The 12,824-nt window shown below is 37.5% G+C and overlaps 1 protein-coding gene across 2 annotated transcripts in view; it reads right to left on the bottom strand.

Moving 5' to 3' along the window:
• The window catches only part of AASDHPPT (aminoadipate-semialdehyde dehydrogenase-phosphopantetheinyl transferase), a 31,147-nt gene extending 18,433 nt beyond the window's left edge, over nucleotides 1-12,714 (bottom strand). For both annotated transcript variants that reach the window (XM_066544760.1, XM_066544761.1), the window contains exons 1-2: nucleotides 12,565-12,714; nucleotides 11,569-11,794 (exon numbers count right to left, since the gene is read on the bottom strand). In XM_066544760.1, the coding sequence (XP_066400857.1) occupies nucleotides 11,569-11,794; nucleotides 12,565-12,708 (370 nt within the window). In that variant the 5' untranslated portion in view covers nucleotides 12,709-12,714. The remainder of the gene's footprint in view (nucleotides 1-11,568; nucleotides 11,795-12,564) is intronic.
• Nucleotides 12,715-12,824: the final 110 nt, after the last annotated feature.

Raw genomic sequence — 12,824 nt, 5'->3', positions numbered from 1 at the left:
GGCAGTGACATTTCAGAGATGCCCTCAATTGCATTTTAAAGCAAACACCTTAAGACAGAATTTTGTTGACAGTTGAAGCACGAAGCTATGAATGGAATGATCCAGAACAGTCTAAGGATAGGACTAACTTCCCTCTGGAGAAAATAAAGTAGAAGAAAAAAGCAACCACAATGTTAAGTATGCCTTGATGCATTACTGAGGCAAAATACTTACACAATCCAACTTCCCTGAAACAAAAGAAAAAAAATTGTTGAACTTGGAGAAGAGTATCTTTCACCTCTGTGTTTGTATGGCCCATTTTACAATCAAATAACTACATTAACACCTGCTCTAATCCACTTTTTTCTCCCCCTTCTCTCTTTTCTTGAATATTTAAGACAACAGTGGTGAGGTTCCAGCCTGTTCTTGTGATTCAAACTACAAAACACTCCAGAATGTCCTGGTGTACCTTTCCTCCCTTATTACTTTCAGAGAGCTCTCCTCCTTTCAATAACCCAGGACAACCAGAGAAAACCACTCAAGACTATTCACACTACACTACCTTCAGCATGCAGATGTATATAAAGGCTCCAGCTTTGTCAGTCCTGCCACTCCAGCTTTATCACATGTGGTGAATATACTTGATGCTTAAACCATTTACTACACCAAGTGCATATCAAACCCATATGCTACTGCTTTCTTCCTCATTGTTCACCCCTTTTCCTGTCCTAGGTTTCTTCAACTGTTCAGCTACCCTTCGCAACACTCAAGTTCAAAGTCACACAGCACTTTCCCCTCCATTTCCATCTGTCACATTCCTCCTTTGAGAAGCTTGGGCACCCCTTTGTCCTTAAGTGCACTTACTCCCTGTTTCCTAAGGCTGTACAGTTGCTTTGCTCTGAGGAGTGGATCAGAAGACTTAGGACTCCTATTCTCCACAAGCTGCCTGCAGTTCCACAGCCTGCCTAGTCCCTTCTCCATATGTGCTTCAGTATCAGAGAAAGACAGGTTGACAGAACTATGGGGAATATGTAGGTTGAAAAGGACCTTTGGAGACCACCTGGTCTAACTTCTGTTGAAAAACAGAGCCTTATGTTGGGTTACCCAGGGCTCTGTCAAGCAGAGTATTTCACCCCTTCTCTGGGGAACCTAGTCCAGTATTCTGCTGTTCTCATGGTGCAGACTTGTTCTACAGAGACAGAACTCTCCCTGAAGCAACCTGAGCCTGCTGCCTTTTGCCCTGTTCCTGTGCACCCTCATAAGGACAACTATGAACATCCTCTCTGCAGCTACATTTCAGGGAGGCTGTGATTAGGTTCCCCTCTTCAGAACTTTCACCTTTTCAGGTTCAACAAACAGAGCTCCATCAGCATTTCTACATCAGTCAAGTTCCCCAACCCTCTAACCACCTTGGTGGCCCTTTGCTAAATCCCCTTCAATTTTCCCATTGTCTCTCATGACATAGGAGATATGAAGGGGACAAAACTAGAAGCAGCAGAAAGTTTATGTTTAAATGCTATGTTTTTTACTTTTAGTTTGATTTAAAAAAACAGCCTCAAGTTATGGCCAACTACTTGCCACAATTTATAAAAAACTTCATTTGAAAGAACTGGAACAAGTCCATATAGCAATTAAATTAATTATTTGGTTTTAAATTTGCATTTCTAAAGTAGCTCCCCCTTGTCAATTTGTTTCAGAAATAAACTGACTTCTTAAGTAAGTACTTCTTACTTGCCTGTGTCAGGAAATAGAGTTCTTCAAAATAACAAACTAACTCCTTTTAATGCTGAGCATTAATCATATTGCTGTCTCTGATTTTAAAATATATGCCTTGTTAATCAACTTTTAAGTACATCAGCTCCTTAAGAATATAAACTGAGTAATCTTTCAAAAATTGCATTCTAGTCATTATAAATAATCCCTAAACCCAAAGTTAAGTTTCTTCATTAAATTAAAAGCACACAACACCCTGAAAATTTCAGGAAGAGTGATGAGAGGAAATAGTGAGTGATACTGGAAAAAAGACTCCAATATTAAGCCTGTAAAGTAAACATGCTATAAACAGGTAAGTGCGTGTGCGTTCCTATGTGTGCATATGTGTCTGCATTTTGGATTTTTTTGCATGAGCTATTTACATTAATACATAATGCCATTTTTTCCACTGCAATGACAACAATGAGTTTTTGTTGCAGTTTTTTAAAGACTAGACAAAAATATCCTTTGCATTTTCCCTGTAGAACAGAAATGCCACAGACCAGATATAAAAGACTGATTTTAAAAAGAAGCAGGAGTGAGAAATAAGAAAACAGACTGTATTCTCTAGTCCTGTTTGCAAATGCACTGTAGAAATAGCACATAAATACACTGTAATTTCCCCCCATTTTTCTGCCTGCTAAAGAATCCCAACACGCTACATTTGTAGGAAGATAAAGACAATCAGAATTAAGATCCATATAAACTCTGATGCTATTAATAGTGAAAATTACAATCTATAAGGCTAATAAATTTTTTACATTTTTACAAACATCAGGTTAATCTTAAGTCAGCTTTGGTAATACAGTGTATACTTCACAAAGGCAGGGTACAAACTTGTATCAAAAATTATTAAAACCATACCATGCATTCTCAAAAACAATGAGAAGAGTAGATGACTGACCATCTTCACTTCAGGTTTTATGAGTTTACAGTCCTCAACTTGGTTTGGTCAGATCCAAACAAACTAGCTTATAAAGCTACTTCTGCCAGCTCATTGATCAACTAATCTCCTGAAAAACACAACAAACAAAACCAAATCCAAACAAACACCCAAAACAAAAATATGACAGAAATCCCAGAATGCAAACAGCCTCCTCACCAACTTGAACTGCATAAAAGAAAGAGGTCAGTGATTCAGAAGTAATATCTAATCAATATGATCAGTTCACTGTCAGATGGAAAACAGGTAGAGTGGCAGTGTGACACCTCATACATAGCAAAACAAACAACTGAAGCGTGAACAGCTCAATCTAAAATGTGAAACCTAAATGTGAACCTAAAATGTGAAACACAAGATAGCTATGAAGCTTCTAAACTAACCAACTGTATTGGATGGATGGTTCAAGTCCTGGATGCTTGGGCTGACAATCCTTTTGGTGTAGGACCATATTTGATCACATTTTACCATCTCTAAAGGAAACCAAAGAAACCTGATACAGAGAAAACATTTCTGCTGCAACAGATGCCCAAGCCCTAATTGTTTATTAATACCAACTAACCCTTGTACAGACATTTAGAAACAACACAAGGCAAATAATTAGTGAGATAAATGAGTAACTTACAAGAACCAGATAGAACATTAACAATTCATGTTTTCTCAATCTACCAGCTCACACAGCTTTCGTGTGAATTGGAAATTGGATTTAGATTCTCTGACCTCCACACTTCCTGTTGGTATCCCACAATTCTCCCAATTATATGTATGTTAAACATCTATTCTCATCATGTTAACTTCCACGTGTTTTATCTTGGCATACCCCAGAGAAGCACTAACTCTAAAATGTCTGAAAATTTGACATTGCCTCCTTTGAATTACCCAACATCTTTCAGATTATAAAAATGTCAAGCTGGAAAATTCAGCCATAATGAGAGTGAAATAATTTGATAATGTTTGATATTTTCTCTGCAGATAGCATCATTAAGTCTCTGCAATATTAGAGAAACTGCTAAGGTTTCGATTGCATTAATGTGGTTGGGTCTAACAGCAGTGATGAAAATTTAAGCAAGCTGCCTTGACAGTCAATGTAAAACAAAAGGAAGTAGAGTCATAATGGCTTAGATAGCTCTAACTCTAAAACTGCTGGAAAAACAGCAGCTATGACTTGGTTAAAAAAAACTGAAATAAAATTAAAAGCTGTTAACAGCATATCACATAGCTGATCAATTTAAAGACAAGTAGCACACTGTCTGCAACAGATTCATGCTTTTTGTCATTTATTCTTAAAATTGAAAAAAAAATAAATCCAGATCCTCTCAAATTTTGTTCAGACTCCAGAATATTTCTACATGTTCTTACCATGCCAAACATTCAGCTGGAATATACACTTGCTATTGAAGAGCTTGCAGACAAACTCACCCAGATGCAAGCTCATGGTTTTAGCTTACTTCTGAGTGGAGAAAATAAAATCATATAAAATACAAAAGCTCTTAATCACTAAGATGACTCAGGGACCTCAAACTCTTTGAGAAAAATGCACATACAACTAAATAAGTGATAGCAAATAAGAAAATGAGCAGTAATAAAATAAGAAGTTTCCTAACTTGTGCTTGCCAACTCTTATACCTTTTACTTGCTTAAGCTGTTTACAAGAAGTTGCATGACCACAGCTAACAGAGCTCTAGGCAGCCATAATATTTCAGCAAAAACAAAAATTACCCCACAAAAAAGACATTTTGATCAGTTTCTCATTATGGAACATATATCAAACAGTTACAGCAATCACTGCATTGCCAGAATAGCAGGAACTCTACTTCCTTTCAACAGTTAGGAAGTTACAGTACATCACACTAAAACACAACCCCAAAAATATAAATAAACATAAAAATATATTTTCCTTTATAAAACAAGTCATGATGACACAACTACAGATGTAAACAGAAAGTCCAGATGGTGTCTGACCACCTTCAGCCTTACACTACCTAGTACTACCAAGCTGCCAGATCTCTGAAAAGTTTTATTACATTTTATGATCTCCCTTTCACAGTTTATCAAGCAGAAAAAGTTAGGTATTTAGCAACAATGTAATTATAGGGAAAGTAGGCCCATCTTTAAGAAGCTAACACCACTGCAGAACCTTGGTTTGCACTGGAATCCAGTTGATATTTGGTATATAAAATACTATACTGTATAAAAGGGGTGGGGGGGTAGCAAATTCTCAGTACCTAAGTCATCTTCATCTTCCACATGAATTTCACTACATGATTCATACTTTCTAACACCTCCTTCATCTGACTAATGCAAATTTTTCCTGGGAAGCTCTGCGACCTTAGAAAGCAGAAGCTGATTCAAACTGAGCTGGTTTCCCTGAACGGGTCTGATGAGAATTGCTCTTTAATGGCAGAAGTCAGGACACTGCACAGAAGCTGTCCCAGAACATGAATTGCACAGCTGAATGCAGTAAAAATATCCCTTATTTTCAGACTTAAAACTTTCCCACTTCTGTCGGTACTCCATCTTTCCCTCCTTAATAATGAAGTCCTAAAAACTCCACACGATGACAGAAGTAGTATTAGTGTTTTAAATTTGGGAATCAATCTCTCCTACATAAGGACATTCTTTAAAAACAAATGAACAAAAATCCAAAAACCAAAACCTTATAAAGCCATTTGTTTGGCTTGCCAGCAGATGGAAGACTGTTTGTCCCACCTGACAGCTAAAATCCAGCACATTTTGCTTTGTTTGGTCTTCCCACAGAGAGGAGACAGCAGTCAGCTAGTCATTGGCATGTTGTCCCCCCACATCCTTCCCCTTAACATCACACAAATTAAATTTTGCCACTACAGGAGCTGTCTTTTATCCAGCCAAAATATACAAGGAAAGATGCAAGTGTAAGATAAATGTGCTGCGACATGGCAAAAGCAGATGAAAAAGCAGAGGCCCACAGATGAAAAACTGATGAACTTCAATGGTCTATTCACCTGTATCAGCTGTATCTACTCTTGTAGATATCACCTCCAAGTGTTTGCTTTGCTTTTATTAAATTTCTTTTTACTAAGAAAGAAAAAGGAAGATATATAAGCTTAACACAAAACCCAACAAATCTGATGAACAAACCAGAAAACTGTGCAGGGCAAGTAATAACTTTTTAATACACTACAAAATTGCATTTTCTATCAAAATACAACACAGCACATAATAGCTATGAATACTTAGAATTCCCAGCACCAACCCAATAAATGGAAAGAAAATATCTACCTGTGGAACTAGCAAATGTCTCCCAATCTGAAACACTCCTGAAAACCTGACATAACATAAGCAGCCTGTCATCTTTATTTAGGAAATATAAAAATATTTGCCTTGTTGAAAATAAGAATTTCTCTTAGAAAGGAAATATATCAGGCAAATACAGCTGAGGCTATTTTTTCTTATATTTACTGAGAAGAGTTGTGAAATATTTAAGATAAGTTTCTAGCATTTCATAAGTCAGTATAAAAAAAATCTGCAAGTCTGTCTCTAAAAGGCTGTCTCACAACCTTGAAACCAGTAAGGGCTCCAAACTGTAATACCTGCACAGTCAATATCCAAATAAGCTTGTAACAACACAAAGCAAAGTCAGCTTCTATGTTGCAGTCTTGCAACAAATACATGTATCTGTAGAGCTGAAGCTATCGGAACTGGGCAGTGTTAGCAAGAAACTCCTCAAATGGCAATTTTTTAACACCTACATAGTAATTACATAACCTTAGTCCTTGGATCAGATTCTTCTGCTATACTTTCTTAATTTGGAAAGCCAAAGCTAACTGTCAAAGCCTGAGAAGCACTTTTAGTTTTGTTAAAAAAATCAGTTCTATTTAGCTGCTTATTGTGACTGTACAACTTAATTTCCCAAAATACCAATTTAGTAATAAATTGTGATTATTGTGCAGAATGAAAAAAACCACAACACCAAAACAATCTGACAAGCATTTTTATAGTTACTCTTTATTCCAACTCTTATTTTTAATAAAAGCTCCTAGTTTAGGATTTTTCTTTTCCTAATCACTAGTTTATTCCTCATTTTAAATAAATATTCTTCACAACTTAATTTTATAGTTTTGCATTTTGCCATCAGTTTATATTTTAATCCAAATTGTTTTACATTTTTCTGTTAAAGAAATAGTCATAAAGGATTAAGAGTGTTTTCTTTGGGAAATAAAGAAATTTTCCTTTAAAGAGGAGATTTAATCACAAGATCAACTCTCTTTCAACAGTTTATCAAGCATTGGTGCTTTATCAATTACAGAATTGTGTGATTCCCAGTTAAAACTGTGTTAGAAACGTGAATAAAGCACAGCAATGAAATTGTTACATATCATACATCCTTTAAGAATACATTTAAGATGGCTGTTTCTTCCCAGTTGCAAACAGAACAAGAACAAAGAAATGCCTCCCTGTTTACTCAGTGTAAGTGCATAACATCACTGTGATTCTTTAGCTCAGCAAGGATATCAGCTGTTTTAACATCCTTCACATCTAAAAATGATGTGCTTAGAGAAGTATTGATAAATTAGGACTTCTTTGATCTGTAAGAAGTAACATTTAAATCAAACCCTTCATTAATTTCTTCATTCCAAGCAGTGCACCTACACACCTAAAGCTGTAACATTAGCTAACAATTTGGTGTTTATCTCTAGCAGTAAAAGATTAGATACTGATTGCTGCTATAAGATTTACTGAAATACAACAATAAAACCAGGAACAGTTAAAACTTTGTTTAAGGTAAATCACCTTAAGGACAAAAGCACTCTAAAGAACAATTTGATTTGGAATTTGTTTCTAGGTCAGGAAATTCTTATTGAAAAGCTGAAATGCAGCAATTAAAGAAGCATTGCAATTAAAAAAAACTGAACATGGCTGCTAGATAAAAGACATGCCAAATATCTGAACTATGATGTAGGTGAGCCTAACTCAATTAGGCTTAGGAATACACCAAAATTAACAGCACAAAGTTTAAAACTGTCTGGAGACAGAGCTTTCCTCCACTAGCTAGACTGAAGTACAGTATTTAGCTTCTTCATGTGGGACTTAGATACATGTTTGACCTGTCTCTGATTTGAAGAACTCTACCATCTCTTGCATTCCCTCACCTCAATAATCTGATCATGAGAATAAAAAGAGAAAAATGAGACAAATTTTTTTTTATATTTCCTTGCCTCAGAGAAAACCAGTTTCAAATAATTAGGTGTTTGCACACAATAGCCTACTTTCTTAAAAAAGCATTTATTTGAGTATTTTTAGATCAAATTAATTTTTCTGTGAAATTCACATGCAGATAATTTACCCTTTTGTGTCTTTTAACAAGCAAGCCTAGCATAAAATCAAAATATTAATGAGAAAAGCTAATTCTACTGCATGTCAAATATTTAATTCTGGAATAAAACTGATATTGGAGACGTCTGGATCAAAGTAAATATAGTGGGATATGTAAGAAAGATTGCAGGCTGATTTTCAAAGATATGGAATGAACTGTTAATTTATTTGTCTTTGCAAATCCATCTAAGCTAAAAAATTGCATTAGTGAAAAGAAATTCACTTGCACAGCAGGAAAGCTCTTGAGCCTAAGATCTAAACTTTTTTCAAATGCTCAAGGCAATCTTTATTAAGCTGTAATTATTTCCTAAGTCTCTGAAAACATTGTGCTTTACAGAGCTTAAGTGACTGGTCAATCAACATCCCACACACCACTCAAACCAAGTTGACACTTGTTGCAGAATTTCTTTTCCATAAATGAAAAAATCAAACACAAGCTCAGTTTTTTCCACAGGAGTTAACAGTACTGTGAGAATCCTTCTCATTTCTTTTTTGAAAGGCTTAAAATAAACTCATACGCATTACCTTGCCAAATAATGTACACAGACACTTCTACAAACAAATTTACAGGACAGTGTGCATTGTTCCAAATGACTCAAGAGTTCATCTTAAACTGATCTAAAGAGAAGAAAAATAACCATTGATCTCAGTAATTCTTCAAAAACAATGAAATTGAAAGACTTATTTAAATCTAAAATAACCTGCCAGAAAACCAAAAGGTAGCAACACACAATACCTGAAGAGGATATTTTCCTTTTCTACCATCACTACAGTATTTACTGCAATATCTGAATAGAGGAAAAAAGGTGATAAACCATTGCACACCTGTGGAGCTTTTGTAGAACTGCTGCTTTTTACAATGGTAAGAAAAGCTTCTAGTGTGGCCAGCCTTCACCTTTGAAGAAGGCTATGTCTTGCAGTAGTTTCATTTCTCAGATTTTAATAAGGAAGCACAAGTAATATGGAAAGAAGCAGCTTCTTATGAACAATAAGTAAAACAAAAATACATAGGATGGATTAAGAAGTGACAAAAAAAGTTTCTGTGCACCAGGATTCCTTGTTACATAGTAGCACACAAACAGCAGACTTCTCAAAACTTTCAGCTGCACAATATTCTTGTATAACTGCACTGCAGATTTTGCATGCTCACTGGTTGAACAATTAAGGAATATAAGAGCTAAAATACTACAGACCTCAATCAAGATGCTGTTGGATAACATCATAAAATGAAGAACTTTGTATTTAAACAAGTGTCGGAAGAAAACAAACAAACCTACTGAAATGTACTTTGTTCATAGGGAACTCTTTGTCCTTGTAGCTGTTCCAAGGAAAGAGATTTATAGTGGATGCACCTTCAGAAATAGAATGTACTTAGCAAGTGCAGGACAAGAGCACCACTCAGTGGAACTATCAGAGAAAATAATACTGGTAAAGTCAGTGCTACTTATTCATAGCCCAGCAACAAAAAAGAGCTGAAGGTGATTCTACTAAGACAAAAATCTTCCTCAGAATAATTTCAGGTGAGAAGATGGCCAGCTTTAAATTATAGTCTCTGTAATAAGAAGTTCTAACCTTAATATTACTTATTTACTGGCTCTCTTTTCAACATACAATTATTACATTTCCCTTAGCATCTTATTTCTTTTTCAAAAATAGAAATTATAATTACAAGAAGGAAGACATATGAGTCATCCTTCACTGTTCAGTTTTTGAAACCACCAGCATCTCCCAAAAACACTAAAGCCTGTCTGTATCAGATCTCAAAGTATTACTTAGTCTTTAGACTTCAGAAATAAAGTTTAAAACCCTTCATAAAACTTGTCAGCTCGACATTGACCACATGCCTTTAAAATGCCAGCTACATTTACCCCTGCATAAAATACCAGCAGAGGATGTAAGATATCCCTACTTCCACATATAAATTCTTTTATTTTTCTGTATAAATTTGAATTTTGCAGTTCCCAAGAAAAGCTTCAAATACAAGTGCTTGAATCTTTTGATTTTCACTATTTACCTGCTGAAACTAGAAACTTTTTGGAATGAAGAATTAAAATTAGCAAGTCCTGTGGTAAGGCCAGTGGCAGCCCAACCAGAGTGTTTCCAAGGATACCGGGTCCAGGTGTTACCTTTGCCATGGCAGCCTATGGACTGCTGTGTTTTAGGTCTATGCCTAACTCAGTGTTGATACCACACCGGTATCAGCAGTGTTTGCACAGCATCAAGGCCTTCTCTGTCACTCTGCTCCCCCAGTGAAGAGGCTGAGCATGTGCAAGATGCTGTGAGGAGACACAGCTGGGACATCACCTTGTTTGCTTTGCCTGAGACAGCTATGACAGAAGCACCAGCTTCAAGCTTAATCTGGTTATTTGGGCCCTGTGTTACTGCAGTCCTGTCAGGTGTGGCCCTGTACCAAAGCAGCCTTACCCACTGGACACAGCTCCTGTCACCAAACACACAACAGCTCTGGTGGAGGACTCTCCAAAGGCTGTCCTGTGGCCTCACCTGCTGACCACTGTGTTCAGAGTGAGGGTCTACAGCAGGTGTGAGTCACAGGAATGAACTTCAGATTGCAGCAAAGCTTCTGTGAATCCTAGCTGAATGTGACAGTGCAAAACTATACACTTGTAGCTATCATTAAAAAGGTGTAAAGTGATCAGACAGAAAGTTATCCAGTCAGGGTTTACCTGAACCTCTCCCTTACAATACCACATATTTTGCAGCATAAAATGCTGGGCAACTCAAAAAAATTAGAAGAAAGATCCTCTAAGAACACAACTACTACTGCCATATCTGGCTAAATGTTTAAGGAAGATTCTAAAAAAAAAAAAAATAATTCCAGTGAATCAGAAATCCCAGTATGTTTCTCCTTTAACCCATGACTATGCATTGATGAACATCTGCAAGCTAAATCACCTCCATAAAACTGTATTTAAGAATACACTTTGCTACAATCCTAATTTGGATCCTGAAGTTCACTAACCTATACAGTCATTTCATACTAATAAATAGGCCAATAGCTAAAGTTTGTAAAGTCTAGTCTTTTCCCAAGACCACCTCACATGTTCCCTCCTCATGATCCCTTCTCACTGAGGATTACTGCACATTCACAGCTAATCTGTGTTGCTGACACACAAAATGTCCATACATATGGGACAACTGAGTAACAGAGTCTATGAAGTTCTCATGGGGATGGATCCCATTGTCCCTATTTGGAAAGATGTTCTTCCTTCTGCCTCACACACAGCAAATCCATAATTAAAGTATCTGCAGATGCTGCCCATATGATAGAAGGATTCATGATCTTATTTTCCCAGAGTTCTGCTTCTATAAAAGAGAAATATATCTGTATCTGTCCTACAATGCTCCCCAAAATAAACAACGAGGAGTGCATTTAACAGCATTAGAAATCCCAAATACACAAAACATTCACACACTCTCTGCTAATTACACTACATTTCTAGGACACAGATTGGTTCTTTGGGAAATATGAAAATGTTCAGTATTCAAACACTACAGAATCTGCTTCAGTCACCATAATGAATTACCTGGTAAATCAGTCTTCATAATATCAATGCCAACTTGAAGCTCAGGCTCAGCTGCAAGGACTGCATAATCTCCTTGATGAGAGACATTGAAGTTGTAATTTGAGTTGATACCAACTAAGTTACTGGCCAGGAAGGGTTTTCCTTTTGGTGTCCTTTGCAAGTGGACTTCATTCCAAGGTATGCACAGCTCCTCTGCAATTAATTTCCGCATCAGCAGGCGACCAGCCTGTGAAATAAAATGGAAGTAATTAATACAGAACTATTGTGCTACGTGGTTGCTAAAAAATCACCCACCTAAAAAATGTTGGTTTATTACTGTTGATATCAATTAAAATTTCTCCCTTTTATAAAACCTGTGTCAAGTAAGTTTAAGCAGAAGAGTCCATCAGAGCATCAAACACATGGTCACTATTAGCACAATTAATGTAAGTCCCAGCCCAGACAAATCGCAGTAGTTCCTTTCTCTACATTAGTAACTTATTTACGATACTTTATGGCACAAATAAATACTTTTAACACCACCCTGAACAGTAAAATTATCTCAATAAACTTCCTTTCAGTACATCCATTTACTACCTAGGTGCTAAATGAAATTCTCAACAGCTAAAAGTGATGAGTAACTCCTTTCAGACTAATTAGCAAGCGTGTACTACTATGCTATTAGGCGAGATTTAAACTCCGGATCTTGGAAAACAGCTTTATTCTCCCAGTCGTTACCCCGATGTCCTATGTAGTCCCTCAGGGTACGCTGATTTTGTCTCCTGACTTGGTATCGCGACTTGGAAGTTGTGAAGTCTTTCAGAGTACCTACTGACAGCAGCCTGCCGTCCCTCCCGGCTCCTCAGTGAGGCACAGCTTCATACTTTTATACAAGCCTTATCCTTTAGTTTTACACCCCTGAAATGCCCTCACACGGCATGTTTTCCCACGACAAATCAGGAATTTGGGCACCGCTGACTGTGCAGAGAGAAAACCGCGCCCCGGCTCCCCATGTACCAAGGCGGCTTTGGCATCGCGGGCAAACACAAACTGGCCGATGCGCTCCTTCTCCTCGGGCTGCACCAGCTGCGCGGCCAGCAGCCATTCGCGGCGACGGGGCCGCCAGGCGCCGCACGGGAAGGCCCAGCGCACGCTGCCCATGGCCGGCCCCGCCGCCACGGCCCGGCCGCGCTCCCTGCGCCCGCCCCTCGCGTCTGGCGGGGGCCAATCGGCGTGCGGGAAGCGCGGAGGGCCCCGCCCCCGACAGCAATACCCAA

The sequence above is a fragment of the Molothrus aeneus genome, chromosome 2 (genome assembly GCF_037042795.1).
Source record: "Molothrus aeneus isolate 106 chromosome 2, BPBGC_Maene_1.0, whole genome shotgun sequence".
NCBI classification, from domain to species: Eukaryota; Metazoa; Chordata; class Aves; order Passeriformes; family Icteridae; genus Molothrus; species Molothrus aeneus.
The sequence above is the reverse complement of the archived record's forward strand: the minus strand, read 5'-3'. Positions and strand labels throughout refer to the sequence as shown.